Here is a 24,467-nt window from a genome sequence, read left to right as displayed (position 1 = left end):
ATATTTTAAAAAGACAAATTGTATACTATACATTTTTACGACATACGTAGAGGAGATAATAAATCAGCATCGAAAGGACGGTGTAAAGTATTCATTTTTTATTTCTTAAAAAATATGTGTATGTATTAGAAACGTCAATTTAACGGAATAAAATACAAGCTTGTACAGCTGAAGTATCGTATATGTATATATTTCTTCGCTCACGGGTACAATCGGTGTTGTGATTCAATGGCGCTGGACACGAGGAAACAAAACTAAAACAACGCATAAGTTAATGCACTAATCGTATAAAATATATCTCAACATCGTGACGTTCGAAGAAACTTTGAATCATGGAATTGACGAAGGCAAATGGCTACTGCCATTTTGACAGCATTTTACGTGTTCTTTCATTTGAATAAACTCGATTGGCTACGCGTTTTTTTCACCTTAGAAATAACTTAAATACTGAGGATACACCATAGGTCAAGTAACTATACTCTCTAAGCGGCTTGCACCACTTTGCTTTGTGGACCTTTCTGCGTAGAGCTAATTTTGTCGCCTAACGACAGCGCCATGCCTTGACTTTTCGCTCTAATACGGATATGACCGACCACTGGGGCATCTGGTTTATTCAGTGGCTTCTCGATGGACATATTCGCCAGTGCATCCTCACCGAATATCGATTTCGCGTACATGTTCGCTGCCATGAAACCACACTGTCCAGAAAGGGCCTGAAAATATATTTGTTCCCCTATTTTTAGAAATTTGACATTTAAGGTTTTGCTTGCCACCGTTAATGACAATGCAAATGTTTCCTTTTTTTAAGAATCTTGCTACAATTTTTTTCACTATTTTTAAAGTTGATTAAAGTTTCACGAAAAAAATGTATATATACATATTTATAAAAAAAAATTAAATTTAAAGTACAGTACCTTTTCTGGAGTGAGACAGCGCATATTTGTAGATTTTAGTAAGTGAGCGAGATACTCCCTCAAGTCTGATAACGTCGTATTTACAGACACCTTGTTCTCCCATTCGAATTCTGCCCACATTTGTCTGAATTCCAAGTCGGTACACGTTGCTGGCACTATATAATCCATGATATCGATATGTATGTCATTCAACACCACCACGCTCCTATCAGATCCCGCGCCAGACACGTCGTAGACTGAAAATCGATGAATTCGCGTTCTTATATGTCTTTGATAAACAAAGTAGCAGCACGAATCTTTATTAATTACCTATATTTCCAAATATTATTCCATTTTCTGTGGATGCCACTTTCACATTTGCCTTAATGCTTGCAAAGTCTCGAGGAGCAAGCACAATAGGCTGTGGTCTCTCTACGAGTTTCAAGTCACCCATCGTAGCAAGCTCTAACGTACAATTCTGCAGAGTATCTTCGGTCTGATTAACGATTAATACATCGAGTACAATGTCGTATTGATTAACATGAACAAGAGCTTCTGCATAAACAGGGTCTGAGAAGCCAGTTAATTGGGTAACCTTGCTCAAAGCACTGGGAGTTGGCGCATCTCCACTAGCACCGGGTCTTCCAGCGACAGCAGCACTCAAACTTTGTTCGAATACATCACCAGCTCCACCTGCCAAGTCCGAACCACGGCTCAACTGTAAGAATTGTATCGCGTCGTCTACTTGAACAACGCTACTTGGCTTCTCCTTTGCCTGTGTGAACAAAAGAATGTACCATTTGCACAAGTACTGAGACCAAGACTATATAAGAATTAAGGAAGAATATATTAGATAGATTTGAAAAAAAACCTTTTGATTCTGTGAATCTTCTTCGGCTTTCGCTGTCAGCATTCTACCAAGAGCTTCGCGACATCCCTCTGTGAAAACTTTCTGCACAAGTGCCGTCGGGGAAGCCAGTGATCTCAAGCATAAGGACAAACGTTCTGCATCATCGTGCGTTATTGCCTTAGCAGGGAGACCCGAACGACCCAACTGCATTACGCTGGACATCACGAACATCGCTTCAGCCTGTATACGATTGCTCTTTTGCACATCTATTTCAAGACTCTTATAACGAAGCGCTAATTTAGCTAAGGTTGTAGCTAAAGACGCGCCTATGAAGAAGTCGCCTTCCATCATGTATTGAACTAATGCTGGGCGTTTTTCTTCTTTCTTTCCTGTAATATTAGAAAAATAAATGTTATAAATGCTATATTTTCTTTTTTGTTGAAGAAAATCAATATTTTAATCATTTTCTAGTGAAAAAAACAACAACATATTAAAGTAGTTAGGTAAATGGTAATAAATAATTACGTGAGGACGCCGCACTAAATGCACTCTGACTAGCATATGTGCCATCTGACGTGACCAACTGTGCTGGTGTAACTTGTGCGCTTCCATCTTCTGTTGATTTCTCACCAGACTGACGTTTATTCTCTGCTTCCAATAATGGTAATTCTCCTAAAGCAGCCCGTATACGACTCAGTACAGCTTCTATGTCTTCTTTCGACGTTGCATATTCACCAAGAATCCACAACGCTGCTCTGTGTACCCTTACCGATCGTATATGTGGAAATACCTATACATAAAACGCAAGATTAAAAATTGATTTGTTGAGATATGAAAACGAATACAAATTTGTTAATTTTTACTTCTTTAATACGTACCTCAAGCAGTTTCTCTACAATAAGTGGTCTGAGATTTTCAAATCGCTGAATAGCTTCGCGAACAAACACAAGAACATCAGTAGCAGCGGCCTCGTTATTCTCAGACAAGAAATCTGTTAATACTGGAATTACTGTAGCCGCCACGTCCGAAAATTTGATAGAGCAAGCATGTAGTGTTCTAACGAGTAATTGTCGATATCGACCAGCGTCTTCGTGTTCTCCGCCAGCTGTTCTAAGCACTTCTTTCTTCAGTAATTGTACCATTTCCTCGACTGTGCGGGTTGTTACCAAATCCATCGCTAGAGCTAATGTTTTTGTTCTAACTTCCAATGCTGGAGAACCTAAAATATGAATTAAAGCCTTAATCAATTTTTTATATTTTGAGTTACTAGTTTTATTCGTCTTCAGAAATTTACCTAGAACCCTGAGTACATCCATCACTAAATCTTGAAGGACCCTCTCGTAAACAGGACTATCCTTCATTGCAATCAAACGATCCAAGACAATCAATTTAACATTATTATCACTTTCTTTAACAACTAATTCGATGTAGCACGAAGCTGCAGCTTTGATCGCCGTAGGAGCACTGGAGAGTGTAACCAAAGTACCAGCTGCTTCATAACGTACAGCAGCACTGGGTGAATTCAACAAACTATAGATGCATCTGATAAAACGAGCTCTCTCTGACGGATTTGCAAGACAAACCTATAAAAATATACGTTTATTAATATTTGGTATTCGATTTTTTACTACTAGTAGGAGCTTGTTTAAAATATATGCACCTTGTAAATTAATTCTACAATAACTAACTGCAATATGTCGCCAAAGCTGGGCACTTGATCCAAACAAGCTGCTAAATAAGACAATGCTCTGCTCTGATCAGCATGTAACAACATTAGAAATGCATTTCTCCTACAAGACATATCCTGTTCTCCCTCTAAATATTTTGCTATTAATTCTGGAGCATCTGGTATAAGAAATTCAAAGTTTCTGTAAATAGTAAAAATAGCCAGGACTGCATTACGTCTAACGTAAGAGTGTCTATGCTCTAAACATGCAATTATCGCAGGCATCAGAGGCTCCAAAAGTTCTGGTTCCTTCAATTTGCACAAGAATCTGAAATATACAAGCATATTTTTAAATTAGTCTAGCATTTCAACAACTAAAGTAAAGCGATCGATATATTTATACCTTAAAGTCGATCCTCTAACAAACTCATTAGGATGCTGCAAATCCTTTCTATAAGCATCGCAAACTAAAATCATCTCCTGAAGCAATTTTCCATCGGGAGAAGTTTTGGGTACAATTTCCCAGAATATCAAAAGCAGTTTCTTTATGGTATGATCCTGTAATGGTAATACAAATCTAATGATAGTCATCAAAAGTCCAGGCAAGCGTTCACCATTCAAAATCATGTGAATGGTTTTCTTAAGAGCATCGATCTTTGTCTGAACATCGCCTTTCTCCAGATCTTGTTTTAACTGCAGTTCGTTTAATGGTTCGGTATCGGTTGGAACGTTTATCAAAGTATAGCAAGGTTGTTCGACAATAGTACTCATTTTTGCGGTTACTTTACACTATGTCAGAAAACTTTTTCTTCTACGACCTGCAAATTAAGAAATCTGTGTATAATTTGCGACTGAATAATCAAAATGATCGTGTGATATATTATTCGGAAAATACATTGAAAGTGAGGTTAGGTTGCCCTCCACTATACCTCTACTTTGCCATATTGAAGACGATACTATAGATTGTGTTTATTGAGCTTGACATACCTGATCAAAAGAAAATCGTGCAGTAACAAAAAGCAACAATATCTTTCAATTGGTCAACTGACATTTATACGAATCTCGAAACAATGAAAACAGCATACGTGTCAAACCCCTGCACAAGGGGACTATTCGAATTAGGAATAGATAGCGCCACGGTCTACGCTTTCCACGTAGATCACATATTTTTGAATTCGTCATTTTATTTCTTTTCTAAAATATTCTTTATATCTTGTTTTTGTGCAAATATAAGATTTACTGTCATTCATTCTTCTTTAATTCTATAATACTTCGAGTTTAAAACAACGAACGATCATGCTTTAACACAAATGTACGAAGAAATGTTTCTATAAAATCTGTATGTAAATCACACGGTAAAGAATGTTTATACTTACGTAATATTGAATTGTTAGTACTTCTTAAAAAATTATTAAATGTCACTGATCACAGAAAATATTTAAACACGTCATTTTCTCAATTGTAATTAAATTTAATGAGACGATTGTTTTAGATGATAGATATGAAAGTAAAGTGTATGTTAATTTAATTATTAATATTGTCAAGGCACATTTAAAAATGTGTGTTTTAAATTCGTACGAGTCGAAATTTTGCTAAAGATCTAATAATAAATTTAAGTATCCAATAATAAATGTATTACAAATTACAAACATTTAAATGTTTTTTGAAAATTTCTTAACTTGCATAATTAATCGAACCACCTGATTAAATTACAATTCTGTTAATAAGCAGGTATTCACTTGCATCTTGTTTTTGTTTACTCTTCACGCAAAGATTCGTAAAAAAAATGTACAATTAAAATTGTTCCCACAAATAATTCCGAAATGAAAGTACAGAAGAAAAAAATAAGAAGTAAAGCGTATACTTACTAAATAAAGCGTTTAACCTATTAATCGAACGAGATACATTGTTACTAAATATTATTAATTTATTTCCTTCAAAGATAAACCATCTCGATTAGCGAACTGTCTCAAGTGGAGCACTACTGACCTAGAAAACAAACTGAACTAAATAGATTGCAACTGCGTTCAAATAAGCGAATAACCCGTTCGCGAACTTCACCAACGAAGTATTACACGCGATAAAAATACTTTGAACAATTCCACTATTAAAGAGAATAAAAATGAAACAAAAATTTAGCGATCTAATTCTTGTAAGAAAAATGGATATTATGTTGCTTCATGGTATTCGAGTCATTTTGTTGCAAATAGAATCGCTCGGGGCTATTGCATAATCGCGTTATCACTTATATAGGATATTAAAAAATAATTATGTTGCGTTTCGAATAATTACAGCATTTTTCATTGATAAACAAGATGACCATATGACACATTACCATATATGTATACGTGATCAGATCTCTATGATTGACAGGCGTATTTTTCTCTTTGAATAATAAACATCCATGTAGAATTTTATTGAGGATGACATATATCTTTAAAAATTTTCCATTTAACATATGTGAAACCAGTTTCGTTTTATGTTTTCTTCGCATTTTGCTGCGAATATTATTTTTGTGAAGTTGAAGAGATTAAAAAAAAGCATCAAATTGAAAGAAGAATTATAAGTATAAAAGCTTCTAATAGGCTTAGAAAAATCAATCAAACCTTATTGTAATAAGAGTACCTGGTTTCGTTATCGGAAGAATAAAAACAAATACTCGGGCGAATTCCAATCGTAATCGGATTATGATCTATATAGAAACAGGCTAATATCTTCAATACGGATTAAAAGTACACATCCGTAACAGCAAATTGTGTAATATGAAGCAAACTTTTTTCAATTATTCATTACATCAATAAACATCAATATTCAATGAAATCATTACATTAATGAAACTTCATAATACTCTAAATATTACATAATTTTATATTATATTGTTACGTTATTCTGTATCATATGTTACACATCGTTTCAGGTACCAATAAAATATCTTATATAATACATTTACATGTAGCCATACAAATTTTCTATGGCAAATGTTGACAATTTACATAATATTTCTGCGAGTCAGCGTAGATATTAGGTTGTCTCAAAAGTTTCTTTCGTTTTATAAGGAAATAATAGGTGAATAACAAAAAATGGATAATCTATCATCTATTATTTGCTTATAAAACGAAAGAATGTTTTGGAACAATCTAATATAAACCATTAACCAGCGAAAAGCAATCGATCTCGTTAGACACGATTAGAGAAATTCCCATTGGTGGTCGCTGTTAATTTTTCGAGATTCCAGCTCGATGAAGCGGTTTTATGGCGTCAGACGAAATTAGCGGCTAGATCGCGCGCGCGCCGGCTAATTGCAAGCGTCTCGACGTGACGCCGGAGCCGATCCTCAATTGCTTCTCGTCTCTGTCTTACCTACTTTTTTCGATTAACTTCTATTGCACCGGGCGTTGCACGCACGAAGGGGGTCAGACACGCGTTTAACTCGTTCTGACCATCTCTCCGCCATAATCGGCACCGTCCTTTTTTATCTCTTATTGGCGTAGTTTCACGGAGTTTCAGCCCGATCGTCGGGAATATCACTCATTATTGCCACAAAGAGCTTCGCGTTCGTCACGCTGTCGGCGTCTCCTTTGTTGTTTCGATCGCCCGAATCATTTTCTATAGTTGAACGAGCTATTGTCCCGTTTCGAGCGATTCAGTTTCCTCTGGTAATTGGTATTTCGTTCGTCGTTTTACGGTCTATGCATATAATTTAATGCCCCTGAAGCAATTTCAATTAACTCTGTAAATTGAAATGTAGAGGAGAGAGAATGTCGTAAACGTTACTTTCGTCCAGCTTTTCTTGCAATTTTATTTGACTGCATCTATAGAAAGACTAGTAGTTCAGATGATAGTTTCTATAATAATAATCGATTCTTCCCATTGGCTACGATTTTACGGTTTACCTTCAGATAGATGCAGTTTCGCCGTATTTACACCATTTTCTCACAATGAATAAACTTGTGGAAATAAATTGGTTTACCTTTTAAGAAGTTCGACGCTGACAGCGAGATTGAGAAATTTGTGAAAAGATAAATCGACGATAAAGGTCGATCAATTTGTCCAAATTCCTACAGAGTTAAACACTGTAATACGTGATCAAGAAGTGTACGATTACTTATATACATATATGTTTGAATTTCTTACGTTTTTTAATGACGTAATGATAAGAAACTGTATTAAGCCGGCAATTATCTCGGTTAACCATTCGTTCTTCAAAATTCTACCTTCCTCTGTTATGCGAATATAAAATTCCAATTAAATACAATTTATATTGACTCGAACAAAGTGAGCAAAATCTTTAGACAAAGCACAACATCTTAGCGAACAAGTACTTTATTTTCTCAAAGATTCTCAACGCACAGCTGAAAATTTAAGTACGATCGATCGTATAACAGTCGTCATTCAGATTTTCTGTTCAAAAATGACTAAACTTTCTTTCGTACTAAAATTATTAAAATTACTAAAGTTTCTCGCATGGCATATCAATGATAATCTCGCGATTCATTACTAAACTCTAAAAAAGTTCAATAATGAACTGCAAGGTTGTCGTTAATATCCCATGCAAGGAATTATTCCTGGATTATCGTAGCATAATTTCGGATTCGGGCAGCATTTCATGGCAACGCTTTGGAAGATCTGCCTGCTCCGATCCTTCGAACTTCTGGGCATTCTGTAGCCGACCTCGTCCAGAAGTTCTTCCAATTCGTCGGAGCTTAAGCTGAAGCCGAGCAGATCTTCTGGACGCCGTGAAACTTCGACATTCTCTGTAAAGGAAATCGATTTTCGCTTCATTAATCTTTTACATTCCTGATCTGGTGAAGTATTACGAAGAAAATATATATACACTATACATTGTTGCATGAGAAAAGAAATAATTTTCAACTCGCTTTAAATATTCAACTTTCGATATTTAAAATTGAATATTCAAAGATTTGTGTTGATAGAAAATTAAAAAATTCCTACCGATATAAATATAAACAACCGCGTGGAACATTACCATTACGTAGATAATGAAGTAATAGCTGGACATTCCCCATGGATCGTTTTATCCTTTCTCCCTTGCAGCTATTCATAATCGCATCCCTGGCGACGTTTTTACACTGTAAGGACTGTCGGCTTATCGTGTTGGCTATCGAGATCTCGACTATTGCCAGCAACATCGTCGTGAATAACGCCACTCGAATCTGACACATGTCCACCAATGATACCGTTTCGACTAAATTCCAACAAATAGCAAAACAGCTGTTTCCTCGGATCGAGAACGCGAGATCGTCGATTCGCCGGTCTTTCGGTTACTCCATATATTAACCACGATCCTTCGTACTTTTAACGAGAAAGTTATCAGCTTGAACGTGTCGCCAGACCGACTTTGCAATCGGGTTTGTTTTAATTGGATAGTTGGATTTTGTGTTCGGTTTATCATTTTATCGTCACTAAAAATGTTATTGAGGTCAAGAATGGGTATAGATGGAATTATTATTACGTATTAATTATGACGCCATTCGAGTTTTGGATGATTGCAATTGAAGTAACGCGTTCCTACGGATAAGAGCGTTCATTATTGATTTATTATCATCCATTATTATTTATTGTTATCAGTATTTATTATTCGTATATTATTATTGAATTATTATCAACATACATTCTCTTTATATTATCGTTTATTATTCATTTATCCATCGTATTATTCATTTTCGTTTATTATTCACAGATGTTAATACTTTAGAAGCTTTTAGATTCCTCGACTAATTAACTAGAAGCAAAAATTTATTTATACAATTTACAGTAATTTATTTGTAGATCGCCACAATGTTTAGGCTGTTTTTGATAGTTCAATAACGAAGCTTCTGAGACAAAATTTATTAATTTCGAATGAAAAATGAATTACCATAGTTGAAATTTCGAAAACATATTTCATTTATTTGCATCGTAACGCTTTCACGTTTACATTATAAATTGAGCTCTTGTTTGAAATATTTTGTCGTAAAATCGTGGAACGCAACTGGAATATCGCAACAATGCGGATCATCCTACGTACTTATTCTCTTGCTGAAGTAAGCAAAATACTCAAACTTTTTAAGACATAACATAATTTTACCTCGAGACGCATTACGGTATTACGACATCGAAATATAAATACGAATAGTTATCACTTTTCGCTAAAAGGCAGGTTTCATTTGCATTTAATAAATACACGCTCTATATTTACAAATAAATATCGAATAAACGTTCAATTGCATTTAAAAAGAATGCAATTAACCTTTGCAAACACACTGGTGAATTTGCAAAGAAAATTACTCTGCAATATTTGGGAGTTTATAATCGAACTTGTGAGAATCATTTGTTAAGTCCTGATTTTCAATTTTCTATTTTTTCCATTTTGAAAACTACGTTCATAAAAATATTCATTTGCACACAAATCCACAGTTTAGTGATAATCTAAGCTCTTTCGGGCAGTTGCACGCTAATCATTTACACGGATAATAAAATTGAACGACAAATTTCGCTCTCAGGTGTATCTCGATGCGTAGTTTCAAAATTATAATCGCTCTCAGCGTTCCTTATGAAAATTGCCTTCAGACATATCCCATTAATCTCAAGGGTTGAGACACTCTAGCATTGATTCATACTCTCCTTATCTCCATTCGAGTAATAGAACATCACTTACGACTTACAAATAATCATTACATTTAAACAAAATTAATACATCATCGCCCATGTATGTACAATGCGTGTGTACGAGGCTAATACAAAATTTGACTTGCCAATTTCGCGACCAAAAATCTGTACTTTCGAATTAATCAATGAAATGATCCGAGGACGAATTCTTTATGAAAGCAAGAGATTCTGGATGAAAAATTAAACGATCTTGCGCGTTTCGAGATTCGCCATGTATGCACTCCATTCGCAGATACTTAGCAGAACGCGACATTCCAATGACGATCGAGAACAAAAATAAAAATTCACTGGCAACGTTCGCAGGTCGTACTCGCACGCAGGTAGACCACGTTCGCGGATCAGGTTCGCAGGCCATGTTCGCAGGCCATGTTCGCAGATTAGGTATGCACGTTGGCACGTTCGCAAGTCACATTCGCACGCTCGCAGGCCACGTCGGCGGACCCGGTTCGTAGGCCATGTTCACAGATCATGTTCGCACACTAGATACGCGCGTTCGGAGGTCGCATTGGCGGGCAACGTTCGGGGAACAGGTTCGCACGTCCTGAGGCCACTTTCGCATGTTAGCAGGCCACATTCTGACGTTTCGCAGTGCGACATTTCAACGAGGATCGAGGGCAAAGATCAAAAGATGGATACAATGTAAAGCTTTCCCGAAACTCGATATCAGAGGATCCGAGGTGTTTTCTCTGCTCTCTGGCTCAGTTGAGATGTCTTGAATGGCTACCTCTTTGTCTAAACTACACGCGGTGACGTTTAAGTAAATAGCGCCGATGCCAGGAACAATCTTACCGTTCATTCGTAAGTATCACGCAGAAATCATTTTGTTTCCCTTCCGTTCCGTCAGATATCGTGCTGGCGTTTCACAAAGAACAGAATGTTTGTGTTACTTTTAAAATTTTCTTAGGATAGACGTCAGAAATTCACTCTTCGATCAGGTCGCGGTTACGAATGAATTTCATGAAAAAAATTAACAACATACAGCGTAACAGTTTGTAGCAGAACAAAACTTAGCGATCTAATACAACGTCTTGTTAACACGGAACGATAAAAATTACAGTCGCGGTTTGGACCATCTCTTTTTTTATTCTTTAAAGAAGGGAAGTGGAGTTTTTAATTGGAAATTAAAATTATACGCGTCTTTCTATTTAACGAGAATTGACAAACGAGAATAAAACTATCGAGCGATAGATTCTGATGTACCTGATGATTCTTACTAATCCTCTATCGATCATTGAGGGAATTGTTGCTCACATTTATTATTTACTCAAAGACCGATGATATTCATCGACTAATAAGATCAAGATCGAACAATGTTTATTTCGTTTTTTGTCGACTGCATTCCACGCTGTGCTTGTGGCCGAAAGTGCACTCGCACGGAGGATTGCGAGAGAGAAACGATGTCCCGTAGTGGGTTTGCTACTATCATCCAATTTACAAGCGAACCGTGTGCAGCGGTTAATAGCTGCCGGAATAATGGGCATCGTGCAGGTAGTGATGGGATCGAAACGAACATACAGCAAACGTAAATCTTTCGGATAATAAAAGTTTCTTTCACTTCTGTCATTCGTCTAAGACGTCGTTTCTTTTGTTCTTTTTCTTTTATATCCCTACGTCGCGGAGAAACAGATTTTGCGAGTAGTCGTAAAGTTTATTTCTGCGCCTAGAACGACGCGTGTCGTGTGGTCTCGCGCGCTTTCAAAGACCGTATTTTTGGATCTGTACAGTACTCCTCGAAACGGCCGTTATACACGTCGTAATAATTAATACCGCCTTTGCTTGTTGAAGGTTATGGTTTTATAAATTCTGGTTTTATAGAGAGGAGAGCGTGTACAGTATGCTATATTCTCGGAACTTATGCTGTGCAATTTGAAGAATATTGGATTTTTAACGTTTCTGCAAATCTTTCCAAGCTCTCTTATTATCGAACCGATGAAAATACTTTCTCGGTATTTTCGACTTCTAACGTGATATTTCTATCGTGAACTAATTGAAAAATTCTTTCGGTGCATCTTCGATCCTTTGCTTACATTTTCTATAAATACACAAATATCTATAGTCTTGTAACTTTTGAGCGAATCTGTATGTGAAAGTTTCCTCTTTTCCTCAAAGTCGCTCTTTGATCCAATCGATACATTTTCAATAACTTCAAACCAAACCACGATTCCCTTGTATAAAAAGTTTATGCGATATTAATATTTCACGAAGATTCAATTTTTTTAAATGCCTAATATCTTGTCTTTATAGCGTTGATCTCCGTTAGGGAACGAACACGATTGACGACTATTAAATTCTACGAATTCCAGGATTTTCTCCTTATTTTATAGGAATTCGTATTTCTCGGCCAAAGTAGATATTACAGATTCGAGTAACAAGTGGATAATAATTCTTAACTACAAGCGTGCTAACAAGAGCGATTTCTGATTTTAAAGAAGCACCACAGAGTGCCGCGAGTTATCTGTCACGAGATCGCCTAATAAAGACCGAATTCTCGAACATCTTTCTACTGGCCAGAGAACGAGGATGCTGTGCTCGTTCACGCTCTTTGTGCGCGACTAGCGTGTTCGACACGTTGGCATCAACGTGACCTGTTAATGGTTCAATCTGCCACAAGATGCGCCAAAATACATTCTCAGAAACAATAATTCTTCTACAAAAGACACTTGGCGAACGTTCCCTTTGAAATCTATTAATTTCCACTAGGTTTTTCAAAATTAGGCGATAGGCTGTATAAAAGCTAATTATTTTTTATCAAATATATTACGTTAAAGGTATTTATTAATTAACGTTATCTACTATAAAACCACTTTCTTCAATTTTTGCGTAACAAACATCGTAGAAGTTATAGGTTTCGAGATTTTCAAACGTATTATGACTCTATACTGGAAATACTGATAAAAGATGAAGTACAACAAATTTGTAATAAAAAAAAAAAAATCAAAATGGATAGCATACGATGAAATTATAATGCAAGGGACAAGATAAGCTTTTATTCATATATTTTGCAAAAGAATCGTTCAAATCGTCGGAATGTATAAAATTTCTACGAAGAATTATAAATTTCTCACTTTGACCATTCTGATAGTTCTAGCGTCAGGTAAAGGTATCGCGTTTCCTTCCAATTTCACCTACTTGAAAGTTATATCGGATTATCTATCATCGAGGGAGCCTCTTCGCCCTTTGTGCGATGCAAAAGCCGGGAAACATCAAATCTTAGAAATAATTTTTCCAGTTGTAGATATTTAAGAGAAGGATATCAAACTATCAACCATGAAACCACGTTTTCAAATTGAATTTTGGATTTGCACCCTCGGATTTTGATTAAAGATTCGAAAGAGTACGGATTAAAAGATCGCAAGAATGAGATACATCGTTCTGTTCATTGTAAATATTATAATTGTCAAATATTTTGGAGCAGGAGAAAAGGTAAAATGAATGGGTAAAATAATGAGTAATGAAAAATCTCGAAGGGTAAAAAAAAATCGAACAAAAATGTGTCAGTTTAAGCGTTCGTGTATTTTTTATGCAAATTCTAGCAGATAGAACTGGACAACAATCTCCATGAATATGTTCTGACAGCACGCGAAAATCGATCCCATCGCTATCTGCAAGCCGGTTACGCAAGAACTCGCCACGTGTCTCGTATGAATCGCAATCTTCTATGATAGACGTGACAGAACAGGAAGGAGGAATGAGATTGCGAACAAGTAACTATTCGATTGATATAAATATTTAAATCGTTTCTCGTTATACAGGACCCGTGGCGAATGTACGATTTATTTACAGTGGTTGAACATGAGTGACGAGAAAATGAGAAACTATGTACATAAATGCGCTTGTGAAATGATATTTACGAATACTTGGTGGAAGAAGTATAATGAATTTTCTAATATTTTTACACTAAACTTATCAATGCTTTATATGTTACATCTGGACTTTTATTATTTAAGAAAACTTATTCGCATTTCATGCGTTTTAATACATAGGCGTGTAAATTAAATCGACGAAATATTGACGAAAGTTTATTGAATGCTTTATTTAGGAATATAATACTAATTTCATCGTTAAAATAATTTCTATGTTAATTTTTAATCTTCTAATCTATATTCAAGATTGTCGGGCAAAGTTACGAACGGTGCTCCTTTAAAGGATATTTATACATTTATAAGAGATTTACAAGATAGGAAAATATTTAAATTTAAAATAATTACCTATAAAAAGTTATTAAATCTAGATACACCGAATTAATTTACACACCTAATATTAAAAATATATATATATTCCATAATAATAATTATTCACATTTTTCTATTTTTTATTAAAAAATAGAGACACAAATAATTAAAACTATAGAATTTTTCAAACGTTTCGCTATACTTCTTTCGATACTTCGCTAAGTCCGTATACGCTACCCGTTAGGTATACTCTTGAAACAGTAGAATTTGAAATGGCACACTCGAGCGTTCAGAGTCGAGAGTCGAATTAAATAAATTAACTAATACAACTGAAAACTAGTGGCGAATGACGTCAAACACATCTGGTGGTTCGCGACCCTCGAATTATTATGCACCGTTCGAGCGTGCCTCGAGTATCTCACTATACAGTACGGAGGCAAAATTGAACGTTGTTAAACGACACGGCTATTTTCTATCGCATATATATCCGTTTATTTATATCTACATACCTATTTACTCGTCTTTCAATTCGCAATACACAATTGCATTTCTCTTTCACTTTCTTCTTTCATCTTGTCGAGTTTGTTCTTGCCGGATCGCAATATTCGCGCAATGATATTTCGTAAAACTCGACAGTTTAAACAAATTTTTAAATCGTTCGATTTTGCCTCGAAATAATTCCAATGCTGTGGAACAGTTTCTCTTCTTTTCATGCAGAACAAGAATTAACGCTGTCCAGGCTGAAAAATTCAGAGAGCTTTCCTCTTGCTCTTTTACATAATTGTATTAAGCGATTCGAACTATTCAGAAGTCAATCTGACCAATTTTATTGGAAAATTGGTTCCACTGTTCGTGAAGTTAAGCGGTAATTGCGTGTTACGGTATTTAAATTGTAAGATTTTGGAAATTGTCGAATGGCGCAGAGTCACGCAGAATCTAAGCTTCATTCTATAGAAGCGAATTCTTTGATTTGCGAAAGATACCGCGCTATCGCATCTTCTTATTCGCAATAATTTACTAGTTAATGATGTTAGTGAATTGAATCGAATAGGATAATCATAGGATACGTAAATTGTAAGATTTCATTTGTTTTATTACCAAACTTATTCCATTATTCTTGTGATTCGTTTAACCCTCCTATCGTATCAGATAATAATGGAAATTCGTCAAAATCTTAAAACTTTATCTCGATCAACAAAACCAAAAAAAAGAAACATCTGCATTAAAATTTAAGGATGCGATTAAATCACGTAAAATTGATTAAACGCAATAGGGATATTAAAGGCCAGATTGACTTCCTTCTATTCAAAATGACACTCAAATAAAGACGAAGCGAGAAATTCTCCACCTAAACCTCATCATCCAAAAAGGAATCGCGATTCTGACTTTGTTCTCCGAGAAAATTCCGATCGCCTCGCATATTTCGTCTGCCTCTCGGTTGCTCGGTATTTCTTACCATCGTCCTTAGTGACTAGTTCGTTCAGCACTAATTTATTAAATGTAGAATTCCTTAGCTCTAATACTAGTGAGATCATTGTTCGACAAGGGAGCTGAAAGTGACCGGCAACTTAACGAGAGCAACGAAACGGAGAAACAAAATAAAAGAAAAAAAAAAAAAAATAAAGAAAGAATCGCGAACGAGTCCGACTAAACTTATCTCTCGTATGTACATTTCTGTGTATGTGTGTGTATGCGTCTCGTTAAAAAAAAAAGAGCGAGAAAGACACGAAGACAAATAATAATAATAATAATAAAATAAAATAAAACGAAAAAATCGAGCAAAAAAATATATATACATACACTTATTGTATAGGGTTAGGTTAGACGTGTTACAACACTGGATTTAAGTCTTTCTCTAGGAGATCGCGCGCGACTGATGGCCCGGATCGGTTTTCCCAATTTATTACATACGTATAGCTTCTCCATTTTTTCGGATTCAGCCGCGATTACTCGTGAATGTGGATACTCCGCGTCACGAGCAGTGCTTCCAGAGACATCGAGCGTCGTTTTTCAAGCGATGCGATGGCCCATGTACGAGAAATCCACGAAAATTGACCATCTTATTTCCATCTTTTCTATCATTTCTCCATCTTTTATATTTTTTGTTTCCTGTTTTTTATCCATTTGGATAATTTTACTCGACTAATATGTTAAAAATTGCAGAATAGATCAGATTGTAAATTTCCAAGTCGACCATTCGCGCCGTAGATTCGAAGGGAGGACGATCGAACGACTTACTCTTACTCGTCTCTGATCTCTTTTCCTTCGCAACTCCAGAAAATACAATGACCAATTTCTCACTATTTTATGGGACTAGACATCTTACTGACTGCACGCTCTCTTTCGTCCGCCTCTGTCCTCTTGGATCAGCTTCCTCACGCTTTCTTGTCCATTGGCCTCATCTTCCTTAGATATTTTGTTCCCTCTCGCGCTTTTCTTCCTTTTGCTCGTTTAGCTCTCTTTGTTTGTTACGATTGTTTCGAGTTCGTGGTCTCTTCGACTGTCTCGACGGGTGCACGAACGAAGGAGGAAAGAAGTTAGAACACAGAGAGTTCGATGCTAAGATGAAAGAGGTGCTTCAAAATGGCGCCTCACGGGTCGTTGTTTTTGTCTCCGTTTCTACCTCTTTTTTCAATGGCGCACCCGATTTCACGCCCGATGTCTTCTCTAGCATCTGCAACGAGAAATAACAACTCTTATTAGTTACGAATTCCTTTAAATTCGTTCTTCGATTCTAAAATACAGGCGTCTGGAATTCGAACGATTAGCGATTTCCTCGATTATCGATTATTAGCTAAATAACGTACGAAACTGTTTGCCTAACATCTCTGCCAGTCCGATTATTTAATCTCAGAACACAGATATTCGTTATTTTCATGATCGACAATTTGTTTGATTATCGATCTATTAATTGAATAATATTTCAAACTGTCATGTAAGTAGAAATTTCTTTGAACCGGTTATTCAATCCTAGATCTCAAACATTCGTAGTTTTTTATAATTCGAGAATTTGTCTGATTATCAATTATTAATTAGATAACATTTTAAGCTATCGCTCAATAAATTCTGCGATACAGCATCGCAAAGATAAAAATTTATATCAAGTTGTAAATTTTTTATCGACATTTGTGCTTTTTAAGAATGTATTGGGTAATGAGAAGATTTTTAGGAAATGATGAGAAATCTAATTTCGGCTTTCCGTGTTTTTTCTCTTTTATTGGACGTAAGATTGATTTGAAAAAAAAATTGCCCGAGAGACTATCGCGTGATATTTATACGGTATATCGTAATGATGTCGTATCGTTTGCAAAATATCATTGAGAAAAGTAATTTAGAAGATAAAAATTGCACGTTGAAGATAAGAACGTCAGACTGGGAAATAAATGCAAACACAGCGCGAGACTCTGATCTAATCCCTTATCATCTTTGTTTGCTTATTATTGGATCTCGTTTAATTTCTGTTGTAATTCGATAATTCTGTAACACTATGGAAATTTTATTGTAAATCTGCTGATTCGTTGAACGGTATTAATCCAGAGAAAATATTTATTTCCTACAGATTAATTTAAAAATTCAGATAGAACTGTTCGAAGGAAGAAGGGAAACGATAGTTCGCGACGGTGGTAGATACCTTGCCAAGACGACGACGCCTCTGTCGTCGATGCCTGCAGCCGCAATGGCCGGCGCGATGCCTCCTCAACGGGTTTTTCCTGTCGCAGCCGCCGGCGTCGTCGTCACGGTCCATGTTAGCCCCCTTCCTTCGTGCTCCCTTCGACCCGTGGATTTTACATTTAATTGTACCGTGGACGTAGTCGATGTCCGACCTCGATCTCTCTTCCAACGACGACGAGGTTGCCGACCTCGTGGACAGGTACGGGTATTTTTCTATCCAGACCGGGCTGTTTCTGTAAAAGACAGAAACAAACGTGGCGAATTATGAAAATCGGCAACGTTATTTCTTGAATTGTTTCGTATCTTAGCTTGAAAGTTAGAAGCGAAAGCGCGATAAGTGCAGAACACGATGAATATCGCGACGAAGATGCGCATGCGAGAAAAATGTCCATATATTTGAGAAAAAGTATTTTATTTTTATTATTAATTCGTTAAACGATGTTACGTGTAATATTCTTTACTTTTTAAATTCCGGATCAGTCATAGATTGTAAATCAGATATTAAAATATATCATTATATCGTTTTACATTAAAGAACATTATATACGTGTAACATTCTTGAGCTACAAAACTCTACCGTAAGATCATTTTTTTGAAAATAGTAATAAAATAATGTAGTATAAAATCTACGACTATGAAGAACAAGATTCGAAGGAAGATTATAACCATCCTTTATATTGGAAGGATTAATTAACAAGAAAGTGCAGATTCATTTACTTCCTTGTTTCTCCGATACGCTTAATTCGTTCGAGCAATGAACCTGCCGGACATACATGAAGTACGAAATACTCGTAGTTGTAAAGGAGGAAATAGAAAAGTGTCAGTGAGATATTTGACAGATGATTGATTAATGAATAAAGAGGTTTGTTAAGCTACCATAAATTACTCGCTGCATGAAATCTCTGATTATTCTCATGCGCTGAGATGTTTCGAATTTTTATATTCTGTAATTACTTCTTGTAAAGAGTATACTCGTTAGAGTGGAAGAAATCATTCATGAAGAGATTATCGTGTTTCAATGTGTGCATGTCCGACGAGGAGTCAACCGAAGTTACTCTTAATTACGATTAATGTTCTTCGTCAGAAGTTTGAGAAGACGTTGATGAAGTCGACCATGCAATGGAAAATAAAACGTAAGAAAATCTTTTCTCAAAGACAGGTAGGTTACACCGGCGTAGCGATTGTACGATCGAGTTTTGATACTAAATCTTATTCGCAAACCGCACGAAATCAAATTCGACAAAAAGAAAGAAATTCGACATCAAGAAAATTCTTTGTACTCGCGATGAATGCATTAACGATGAGTACACTGCAAGCGCTTATGGAAGGTTCACGATCTTGTAAGGATAAATTAAAGAACTAGGCTCTGACTAGATATCACAACCGGTAGTTTATTTGTAATATTTCATGTATTTTTGAATATCGTATAATCATTTTTCTACTTTTAAATGCAGTCATAAATGTATAGGTACTCGAGTTCTAACAGAGAAAACAAATTATAGCATAATTATTATTAAGCTTATATTTCCTATAAAGCTAGAAATAAACGTTTCGATCTTCTAATAAATAGAAATGGATGTAAGAGGTTAAGAACCACGCCTGATAACGAGTTACGTTAAAAAGATACTACGGCAAGATATAGATATTATATAAAAATGAAACAGTTGAAAATTATAATGTGATGTAACGTAATGTCTTACATATTCAGATAAACTTTTAGTGTAATTATTGATATAAGCTGGTAAGTAAATATGTTACCAGTGATGAAAGACACTGAGATTGGCACATATCGATACTTAATTATTAACAACTGATAAATATAACAATTATCGATGTACTTCGTGCGGCGATAGACGTTTTATTTTCGTCATTTCGTTTATAAAATACCGAACCTTTCAAATTCATTTATTTCGTTCGTAGGTTTAACATTCTCATTTTCTGGAACTTACGTGCATATTTTTCGGTTCCTTTTCCTTATTCGCTTAAAATATGATTCATACAACATAAAATAATTTTTCTCGTATTAAACTGATAGATAATAATAATCATGCGATGGCGCGTTACGTCACAAGCATAAACGCGATAAAATAACAAGTAAAAAATCGCACATTCGCTAGAATTGGTTAGTGCGTCCGTCAGTTTGCGATAGTTATCAATTAGTAATGAGAAATTGAATGTTAGGGCTGCTGTAAAGTATCTAACGTTGCTCGATCACGGTGGAAAGTATCGCCTCGTTGTCTGAAGCTTTCTCCGCGAAGTTCAACCGTAGATTTACGAGCGTCAAAACCAAGAGTAATTGCTCTAACAGATTTAACAAATAAACCAGTTGCTCGGCAAACAATTTCAAATTATAGAGTTACATAATAAATATATTAGACAGAATTTTATCTAAACTACGGTTCACTCTGTATGAAATAAATTTTAGCCATCGAAATAGCGCCAATCGGTCCTAAATTCCGTCAAACAAAATTCAACGTAAAAATCGAACTCTACCGAATAACCAAAGATGCGAGCAACTTCGTTGCAATTTTGACAAACGAACCTAAACCAACGCAACGATGTCGATAAAAACATTGCGTTTCCATCAATAATCCTGTCATCGAGTAATTCCTCAAGCAGAACTTCTACCGTAACAGAGCTAAAAGTGAATAACAAATTAATATCAGTTAAATGGATTTCACCTTGCAAATATAAATTACAATAGACTTTGCTTCGAGCAAGAACGACGAGATGCGTTCTAAGATAGAAGATCTACGAATATTATATCCAAGTTGTTAAGAATCTAAAAATGACGGTTTAACAGCCGCCCGATTAACGGGTCGATCGAAGCGATAGCTGCATTTCAACTCATTGTCCTCGGCGGTTCACGTTTCGAAATAGTACTCGATTCGCGCGTACCTCGTCACATCTGCGATAAACAATAGGCGCGAAATCGATAATCCAGCTGCTTGAACGCTGCACGCATGCGCGTAAGATCTTCTGAGAAGAGTGCGAGGGAGATGATATTGAAAAAGAATGAGAATAAAAAGGCGAAGAAGATTGTTTTATCGATCGTTGAAACAAGATAGACGCGAAAAAAAAACTGTAGATCGAGCGACGAAAGAGATAGCGCTCGATCGTCCTAGTACTTCGGACTAACCTTCCTGGCTGAGGCCACTCCACGCAACCGTGAACTTTAGGAAAAGCGACAGAGATTATCATGGAGCGGCTGATAATCGCCGCTCTCGAGCCTTCTGTCCTCGTCTCTCCCGGTTTCTCTGCGACAATTGAACCGGCCGGACCGGCTAATAACCACGGCTCCGCGAAGCCACCTACTATCGACGTGGTAAAGTCCACCGAGATGAATTCCCTTCTATCGTGAGGAACGAAAGAATAACAAGTAGCTGATTGGAAGAACAGCTCGCCGATGGCAGGCGGTTAAATAGGTGCTTTTCGCGATTCTCATCGTACTCGAGCCAATGACTGATGGAATGCCGATTACGAGCTACGAATTCTGCCTATGGGCGCTGCTTTGATCTGTCGATCTTGGTCTAGTGACAGAATACGTATTTTTCTGCATAAATTTCCGTCAAGATATATTAAAATCTTTGACGTGATCGAGGAATACGAATTGGGACCTATGGATGCTGCTTCGAGTGCCTCTAATACGTTTGGTTTATGGATTTTTGTCAAATAAATTCTTAAGGGTATAATTTCAATAATAATTCGCGATGATAGTTCGTTGGTGTTTTTAGAAGCAGAGAGAGTTACCTCGGATACTGCTTTGATCTATCGAGATTCAATTGGTAATCGAACAGATATCTTTTAAACGAATTTTTCAAAATATTTGCTAGTTATTTGAGATAATTCCTTGGTCCGGGATGGTTCTTTGAAATAAAATTAAATAATGCAAATCGATCGGGTGCTCTGATTTGTCACACTTGCGTTAGAAAGTGAATACACTTTTGTCTCAAATTTTTGCTAATTTATAAGGATTTGGAATAACTTTCAGTGAAGAATAAAATATTATATTTGTTCATATTGGTAACGAGTGGATCGATGAACTGAATAGACGATATCTGAATCGAGATTTCGACAGCTGAGCTAAATGTTTCGAAGATAAAGTCGAAACGTTGATCTGGCTTATCAAAGATCGATTTAAATATACATCCGAGTTACGTCCCGTGTAATTCATCGACTAGAATTAGAAACTCGGAATCGTAAAGTCGATTTTTTCATCGAAAAATATTGAACGTTGCTTTCCCTTAAATTCATCTCGTTGTATAAGACGATCTTTGCGAAAAACAACTTCCTTGTGTTATTAATAAATTGATAAACGAGCGCATCGAAAGAGAAATAAAACTGAAGCACGATATACGAATAAATAACAGAAGTAAAAGAAGAAATTGAGTCGCAGAAGCTATTTCGAACTTGGAATGTTAACGAGGTCGTTGGGAAATTAATCTCATGGCCGATAATTGCAGCCGAAATCACTGGAAAAAACCCAAGGCGAGTCGAAGGTTGGAAGTTGTTGCAAAAATCTTTGCATAATGGAATATTCAGACGTTGAACGGGTCAATTTAACAGTTAAATCGGCTAGATCCCGCGAAGTCGATGATTTCCGGCCAAGACAGGAAAGAAATTGATCGTCGCGTTGAATATTTAAACACGTCTGGCGAAGATTGGTCCTCAAGGCAAAGACGAGGTGTTATTGGAAATTATAATGTTATTGGAAAGGTTAACAAAGTCTGAGGTAAGCGACCATAATCGACAACAAGAATAACGTTGATCCCCTGGTTTCGTTTCATCGATCCATCGATGAAACCACCAGAAGATTTGCGAATGTCTCTTGAATTGAATTTTAATTTGGTCGAAGGAGAAAATTAACTGCGCCGCAGCAGATAGATAAAAGCTTCGCAAACAAAGAAAAAAGCAAAAGATCGTAACTGAAAAGTACTATCACTTTCTACGAAAAGATTCGTTTTCTAGAATCTGATATCGAAGATTATGAAAATATGCAAAATTACGAATAAAGAATAAAGCGTATGAGAAATCTAGTGATTTATGCGTGAAAACTAAACTGAGAAGAAACGTTCGCGCCAAAGAAAGACGCACGGTTGTCAAAAACCATGTCTAAAAATGAAATCTTCGAAACCTCTGGTAACTATCAAACTTTTAATAATTCGTCCGGCTAAAACCCAGAAACTCGAGGGAAGGGATCAATTTACTCGTCGAAAAGTCGATCAACCGATAAATAACTATCTAACCGTCGTGCAGAAGCGGCGCAGCAAGGAAAATAGCGTGTACAAAGTTTCGTAGCTTACAGTGTAGAAAAATACCAAAAGAAAAACAGGAGAAACTAACATCCACTCACACGGCGTCCACGGAACTGGACTTCTCCGGCTTGCAATATTGTTGCAGCTGGGTATAGGTGCACGTATGGTAGCAACACTCCTCCGCGAGTCCCGGGCCCACGGAATCCATAGGACTATCCTCGCTGCTGTAGGAAAACGGCTCGTTGTAACCTCGATCCTTGCACGCGAGGTACAGAGCGTCGCTGAGACTTTTCGAGCATAGCCTGAGCAAGGACCTCTTGTAAGGAGTGCTGTTAACCGTGTCGAGAAGCGTGAGCAACATCAGGCCGACCAGGACTATCGTCCTCGCTCTGCTTCTTCCAAACATGGTGGTTTTCGCGCGGCAACCGCTTCGTGGCATTGCGAATGGTACAACTTTCGCTTCTTCGAAAAGACAGCTACGTGTAATTCCCACTGGTAACCAGTCGAACGACACAATGACGGATTATCGTCGTTCCCTTAATTCACGAAAGCTGGTCGAAAGGTATCGCGTTCACTGGTAAACACGACACGTGCCTTTGATCCGTCCACTCTTCGAACTGTACGAAACTTTTACAAATACTCTTCGGCCGATCGATTGTTCGAGGAGTTGCTCGATTCGGAGATCCTAAACTGGAAACGTGGATCTTCGGAGATACGGAGACGATGTGTTCCGGACACGGTGTACCGGTGGACTAGGTGTTCCAGGTGACCAGGATCGGTTTTATACGCGCACTTTTGCCGATCGTGGGGCTCGTTATCGGAGAACGTGCTCAACGTGGTCGTATCGTAAACGACGACGAAAAGAGAGGAAAAAGAGAGAAAGAGAGAGAAAAAGAGAAAGAGAGGGAGCGCGGTTCTCGTTCCCGAAGATGAGACCTCCGTTGGTACCGAGTTCCTCGGTGCCACTGGTACCGGCTAGCCTCGCCACGCGGTTCTTGTTCTAGATTTCACGGATTAGAGGAGTGGAACAATAAGGAGGCGCAGCTCGAAGGAGGGGAAAAGATCAGCAGAGGAGTAGGTGGCGGAGCGTCAAACGCGATCATAGAGAAGGGGGAGGTCACGTCGGACTGCTGGTGGTACGCGTCCTCGTGTGTGCTTCATAGTAGATCGAGAGAAGGGGTCGATGGAGCGAGATCGTTCGATCTCTGTCACGTTTCTTTGGCCGGTACAGAGGAACCGAACGTGCTAGCCTAGTCATATTCTCCAGGTGAACTTGGTTATCTCTTACGT

General features: G+C 36.9%; 3 protein-coding genes and 1 long non-coding RNA gene across 4 annotated transcripts; 1 reads left to right on the top strand and 3 right to left on the bottom strand.

Annotated features, from left to right (window-relative positions):
* Positions 1 to 76: 76 nt before the first annotated feature.
* Positions 77 to 4,561, bottom strand: LOC126874095 (coatomer subunit beta). Its single transcript, XM_050635728.1, has 10 exons — positions 4,397 to 4,561; positions 3,813 to 4,227; positions 3,404 to 3,737; positions 3,038 to 3,326; positions 2,622 to 2,962; positions 2,269 to 2,533; positions 1,765 to 2,132; positions 1,224 to 1,668; positions 915 to 1,150; positions 77 to 713 (listed from the first exon to the last, which is right to left on the bottom strand). Exons 2-10 carry the CDS (start codon positions 4,178 to 4,180, stop codon positions 483 to 485), a joined length of 2,877 nt encoding a protein of 958 aa, XP_050491685.1. The 5' UTR covers positions 4,181 to 4,227; positions 4,397 to 4,561; the 3' UTR covers positions 77 to 482.
* Positions 4,562 to 7,278: 2,717 nt separating this feature from the next.
* On the bottom strand, positions 7,279 to 8,592 carry LOC126873892 (uncharacterized). The gene is made up of 2 exons (XM_050635226.1): positions 8,428 to 8,592; positions 7,279 to 8,281 (listed from the first exon to the last, which is right to left on the bottom strand). The coding sequence occupies exons 1-2, from the start codon at positions 8,590 to 8,592 to the stop codon at positions 7,949 to 7,951; spliced, it is 498 nt and encodes a 165-aa protein (XP_050491183.1). The 3' UTR covers positions 7,279 to 7,948.
* Positions 8,593 to 8,948: 356 nt separating this feature from the next.
* On the top strand, positions 8,949 to 15,881 carry LOC126874011 (uncharacterized). Its single transcript, XR_007692607.1, has 2 exons — positions 8,949 to 9,912; positions 9,955 to 15,881. It is a non-coding gene; the product is annotated as an uncharacterized LOC126874011 (long non-coding RNA).
* LOC126874005 (insulin-like growth factor I, juvenile form) lies at positions 13,573 to 24,247 on the bottom strand. Its single transcript, XM_050635527.1, has 3 exons — positions 23,276 to 24,247; positions 17,882 to 18,155; positions 13,573 to 16,924 (listed from the first exon to the last, which is right to left on the bottom strand). Exons 1-3 carry the CDS (start codon positions 23,614 to 23,616, stop codon positions 16,829 to 16,831), a joined length of 711 nt encoding a protein of 236 aa, XP_050491484.1. The 5' UTR covers positions 23,617 to 24,247; the 3' UTR covers positions 13,573 to 16,828.
* Positions 24,248 to 24,467: the final 220 nt, after the last annotated feature.

The sequence above is a fragment of the Bombus huntii genome, chromosome 15 (genome assembly GCF_024542735.1).
Source record: "Bombus huntii isolate Logan2020A chromosome 15, iyBomHunt1.1, whole genome shotgun sequence".
Classification (NCBI taxonomy): domain Eukaryota; kingdom Metazoa; phylum Arthropoda; class Insecta; order Hymenoptera; family Apidae; genus Bombus; species Bombus huntii.
Note: the sequence above shows the minus strand (reverse complement) of the source record. Positions and strands in the feature narration are given on the sequence as shown.

Coding starts and splice junctions, on each gene's coding strand:
- LOC126874095 (XM_050635728.1), bottom strand. CDS start 4,180: ATGAGTACTATTGTCGAACAACCTTGCTATACTTTGATAAACGTTCCA. Junction 2,963..3,037: donor GGATGTACTCAGGGTTCTAG/GTAAATTTCTGA, acceptor TTCATATTTTAG/GTTCTCCAGCATTGGAAGTT. Junction 1,669..1,764: donor AAGATTCACAGAATCAAAAG/GTTTTTTTTCAA, acceptor TTGTTCACACAG/GCAAAGGAGAAGCCAAGTAG.
- LOC126873892 (XM_050635226.1), bottom strand. CDS start 8,592: ATGTGTCAGATTCGAGTGGCGTTATTCACGACGATGTTGCTGGCAATA. Junction 8,282..8,427: donor TAAAACGATCCATGGGGAAT/GTCCAGCTATTA, acceptor ATTTAAAGCGAG/TTGAAAATTATTTCTTTTCT.
- LOC126874005 (XM_050635527.1), bottom strand. CDS start 23,616: ATGCCACGAAGCGGTTGCCGCGCGAAAACCACCATGTTTGGAAGAAGC. Junction 18,156..23,275: donor TCCAGTTCCGTGGACGCCGT/GTGAGTGGATGT, acceptor TGTCTTTTACAG/AAACAGCCCGGTCTGGATAG. Junction 16,925..17,881: donor GGCGTCGTCGTCTTGGCAAG/GTATCTACCACC, acceptor TTCTCGTTGCAG/ATGCTAGAGAAGACATCGGG.